We start from the raw sequence: 5,000 nt of genomic DNA on the forward strand, positions 1-5,000 counted from the left end.
TTGTCATGCACTAGCTGCTTAATAAACGAGCAGGAGTGTTTTATCGGGTTCAAAACCACTCGGCTTCTCCTCGTGGTTTTACACCCGATAAAACACGATATATGAAAAGAATCAGGGGTAGTCTGAATCAGTGGGAAGAGATTTAAGTGTCTCGTCTTCTGCGACTCGTGATTTCCACAGCCACTTTTACAATGTAATGTCACAATAGACCATTTACAGTTGGATGCTTAGTTACCTGGCCTTTAAATGAAAGTGAGGATGGAAAAATGCGTGGTTACCCCCAATTTTCTTTTTGGATTTCAATAACACTTGTTAAGATCTACCTTTCGTGCATAATCACACACCGGGGCAAAAATATTGTTAATTAGTAGGCACCGTCCTTAACAATTATTCCATGAGCCTGCGTTGGATACGAGATGGTTAATAGCCAACGAGGAGCCCGGCGCCGAGTTGACTATTACCAATCTCGTATCCAACAAGGGCGAATGGAACAATTGTTTTATTAAATTCTCAACCTTCGCTTTTGCTAAATTTTATTTCAGTGTAAGAAACGACCCGGAAACTGATTTTCTGCTAAGCGACCTTTGCAGCATTCTTTTCCACATAAGATCAAACGCAGGTATAATGGCTGATAACCGAGATCCAGTGAACCAATGAGAAAGCTAGAAATGCATTATACGAGGTTCAGAATTTAATAATTACCATTAATAAGACGACAAACGCACAAAAAAACTGACATCAATAGGCAATTTTCGAATTGCACTGCAACAAAAGAACAGAGTCAAGCTTCAGGGAAATAATTAGCATTTTCCTTTGTTTTGAACCATTCAAAATGCTAATTATTTCCCTGAACCTCGACTCTGTTCTTTTGTTGCTGCACTTCTTTGTTCTTTTGCTGCATTGAAATTTTCCTATGCAGACTTGTCTCTAGTCTCCCTTTTCGGAGGTTACTTTATATCTGTAGACTGACGAGAGGCAAGAAATTAGCCACTATCAAAAATACCATAATACTTCTTTGTTTGTCCCTCCAAAATTTTGCATAAGCATTGTTTTTATTTTCTCTTGGGACTTAAAATGGTCCCAAGAGAAACTGGAAACAATGCTTATGCAAATGTTGGAGGGACAAACAAAGAGTATTATGGTGTTTATATATTGGCTAATGAACTACAATCAAGCAAGTTTCTTTGATTTTTGGCAAAACGCAACTTTCAGCCAGACGTTTGTCGTAAAGACGATGCTAAATCTTCACCGTTTATTACTTTGTTCGAAGAACAAAGTATAGAATTCGGCTCTGACTCTTCTTTCCTCCTATGGCTGGTAGGGGCACTTTTCAGAGAAGGCACCGCGCAAGTAGGGTTCGACTCAGTAACTCCTCGCGATGACCAGTAGACTTCGGGAGACTAATCGACAAACGTTATGTGAAATATTTAAAGAATTGTGTACGTGATCGGAAACGAGTTTTTTGGAACGAGTTTTCGTTGCACGCAGTGCAATATCCGGTTATAGTATGACTTGGTGACGCACCTCACCGGGCTAAATACATAATTTTATAATTCTTCTGGTGTTGTTAAGAGAAAGGATCTGTTAACTGGTTTTGATTGGAATCAATGCCGCTAATAACAGTCTTAAAAGTGAACAACTGTTTTACGATGGCACTTCACCATATGGTTGGGTCACGGAATGTGGACTTTGGACTACGGAATTGAACTGAATATTGACCAAGATATTGTAACATAAAGAAAACTGAAATACTGTTAACTTAAAAAATCCTTCGAACAAAGTGTAGGCTACCTGTAGCCTCTTGTTTAATCCGCTTTCCACATCACGAGGTAGCTTTTGCGCTCCACAACAAAACTGCAGGGAAGCTGCGAAGCTGCGAAAATAAGCTGAGCGGGAAATTTGTAAGGGAGAACTGAATAGACTCTTCTCGCGGTGTGACCCTCTATTGGCCCCCGTACTCCTCAACAAAATGGCCAGCCACGTGGACATCACGAGGACGATTTCAAAAAGCCGTCACTGTCTTGGCCAGTCAGCGTTTAAACCAAGCCACGCTCATCTACATGTACATCTACATCTATGTGTCCCAGCACTCGGCAAAGTCCTTTTAAAATATGGCTGTTTTTGCTTAGGCGGACTCATACACCACAAGCCTTTTTAGAGACATTACGCCAAGCCGGCCACTTCTGCTGGAAAGAACACACCCACAGAGGACAGCCACAATACCGGGAACTTTATCCCCTACTTTTCTCGAATAGTGTTACTGTGTGGATTCTTTAACGTCCCACAGAGGACTTATAAACATGGAAGATTTTTGTGAGACGGGGCCTACGGTTTACAGTCCTTATCCGAGAAGACTTGATAGTCTAACCATTTGCGGATGTAATTACAAATGCAGCGCTTTCTCCTCAGTTATTTTAAGACCCTGATTGTTGGTCCGGCCGGATTCGAACTCACGACCTCCCGCATTGCAGCCCGATGCTCAGACAACTGTGCCACCGGTGCATGTGTCTTCTCTTGCTTGGTGCAGGCTGCATGCCTTACACAGGGGACCCAGTCAGAATTTCTTCGGAAAACTTATCTTTTCTTGTACGCCCGCTGTGATTGTTTTTTAAGAGGCAATCTGAAGTGGTAATTGTTGAAAGTAGAAACTAAAATACAGTTGCGTGATTCATCGGAATCCGCTTCGTACAAAGATTTGCTTTTGGCGCTCCGTTTGCCGCTTTGTCCAACTAAGATGGCGGATTTTACTGATAAGATGTGTATTGACCAAGTATCATTTGATGTAACAGCCTGTCGCCTACTTCTTTATTTTAGATACTCGATCACTGGAGCCCAAAACTTAGCCACGAAAATGATGGCCTCGTATTCAATCCAGCTGAAGAGGTAAGGGAAGATTGACAAAAAATTTAGGTCGAAGGTCGAAGCTAAAAACCAGAACTTCTCAATTGAAGTGAGGTCTTGTTGACATCAAATTTATTTTTCAACAAGTATTGACTGTTGTCTGAATCACGAAGTGAAAGAAGTAATTAAATGTAGAAGTGTTGAAACGACGGAGGTGAACACACAATATTTCCCTTTTTGATAAAGAATGCATGTGAATCAAATATCATTTCATTGAATGAGAAATCATCAAAGTTCTTCCAGAAAGCCTGAAAGAAGATAACAATTTCATTGAAACGATTTCTAATCCTTAAATTAAAGAATTTTTACCCTGATTTCAACCCGAAATCAGTTCTCGTTTCTAATAAGATCCTCTCTCCAACTTAGTTTATTCTTAAGCTAGCAGTATCAGAAGTGGGCATTATTCTGAAGTCTTTGCTCCATCCGTTGCTTCATCTGGAAGCTGGTCGATTTCGAGTTCGCTTTACTATTCACTGTTTCGTTTTCATTTCTTATTTTCAGCCTTATGCCCCTGGGCAGAGTCCTGAAGTATTGAAATGGAAGCCACACACACTCAACTCTGTTGACTTCATCTTAAATATAAGGAAAGTCGCACAAGAGGGGTAAGGAGGCGAAAGTATTTAGGAGCTTAAAGAAAACCACCATTCCTAGAAAAGAAAAATTTAAACCGGAGAAAAATAAGTCAAATACAAGGTGTTACAAATGAACCCATTGGGAACTCGAAAAAATCCGAGCCCCAGATGGGATTCGAACCCACGACCCTCCGTGATCTAATACGGATGCTCTAACCACTGAGCTACTGGAGACTCTATGGTGAGCAAGGGTTCAATGTGGGTATTTGACTCGAGCTGCATCACGCAGCCACAGAGTCAAATATCGACTGATAGCATAGCTCATAACTGCCTCGCGCAGTCACACTGAGAGCATCATTGAAATACAGTTGCCTGTATCCCCGTGAACGATGCGGCCAACCAACCACCAAAGTGAGCGAATGTGAGACAATGGTTAACATATATCAAATATATATAAGTTTGCAAAATAAGTGTTTGTATCGGGAAAAATGAATTTCCAGAATCACATAATGTCAAATTTCCAGGGCGCCTTCATTTTGAATAAGTCTGTCGTGTTAGGTTGCCCCATTGTTTTTACACAAAGTGCTTTTGCAATCCGAAACGTCACAATTATTCAAGATGGCGGCGTCCAGGAAATCTGAAAGACAAAAATCGGCTATTTTAAATTTTAATCACTTTGTTTGAAAAATTCTTACCCAAACTTAATGCCAAACAATATTTCCTATGAATCATCAAGAGGTTTGATGAACATAGAGCATGGCCTCACACGCCCCGCTGGTTTGTTGTTTATTTTAACCCATTTTCGGCGAACGCCTTGAAGTGACTAAATTGAAGGCTGAGGACGTGTGCGACCGACGTTAATTTCCAATTTTTGTTGCAAAGATCCGCACGGTGTGCATAATTTTATTGGATTAAATTCTGATTACCCTGCCAACCATCAGCATTCGACGGTGCCTTTTGACTTTTTAAGGACGGTGCCTAATAATTCAGAGGTATTTTTCCCCCGGGTTATAATTATGCAGGAACTGTAGATCTTAACAAGTGTTATTGAAATCCAAAAAGAAAATTGGGGGTAACCACGCATTTTTCAGAGAATTGGTGAATAACATTTGTAAAGAGCTTTAAAATACAAAGCAATGTATTGCGTTCTTTCTCAAATTGAAGCTTAATTATTTCTCAAAAGTGCATGGTTACCCCCAATTTTCTTTTTGGATACCAAGAGTACTTACTAAGATCTACTTTCTCCGGATAGTTTTAAACCGCGCAAAAATATCACTGTATTGGTAGGCATCACCGATAGGAAACCCGAGTATTTCGATAGTAGGCACCGTCCTTAATGTAGTTATCTTTTTTTTCGAAATAGCTGCATCCCTGAAGTGCTCGGTACTTTAATGGTTGGCGGATATGACAAACCATTTGCTGCAATCAAGGTTTGAATGGTGTTTTAATTTCTTAATGATAGATACAATAGAGCGAGTTTCAATCGATTGTCGTAAAACCAAAACCAAAGTAATTACTGTGGCCAAT

At 40.3% G+C, this 5,000-nt stretch overlaps 1 protein-coding gene and 1 non-coding gene across 3 annotated transcripts in view; one reads left to right on the top strand and one right to left on the bottom strand.

Moving 5' to 3' along the window:
- The window catches only part of LOC138003853 (mRNA-capping enzyme-like), a 40,848-nt gene that overhangs the window by 26,570 nt on the left and 9,278 nt on the right, over positions 1-5,000 (top strand). For both annotated transcript variants that reach the window (XM_068850128.1, XM_068850129.1), the window contains 3 exons: positions 2,815-2,883; positions 3,403-3,503; positions 4,837-4,903. In XM_068850128.1, the coding sequence (XP_068706229.1) occupies positions 2,815-2,883; positions 3,403-3,503; positions 4,837-4,903 (237 nt within the window). The remainder of the gene's footprint in view (positions 1-2,814; positions 2,884-3,402; positions 3,504-4,836; positions 4,904-5,000) is intronic.
- Positions 3,634-3,708, bottom strand: Trnal-uag (transfer RNA leucine (anticodon UAG)). The gene has a single exon. It is a non-coding gene; the product is annotated as a tRNA-Leu (tRNA).

Source organism: Montipora foliosa, chromosome 5 (genome assembly GCF_036669935.1).
Source record: "Montipora foliosa isolate CH-2021 chromosome 5, ASM3666993v2, whole genome shotgun sequence".
NCBI lineage: Eukaryota > Metazoa > Cnidaria > Anthozoa > Scleractinia > Acroporidae > Montipora > Montipora foliosa.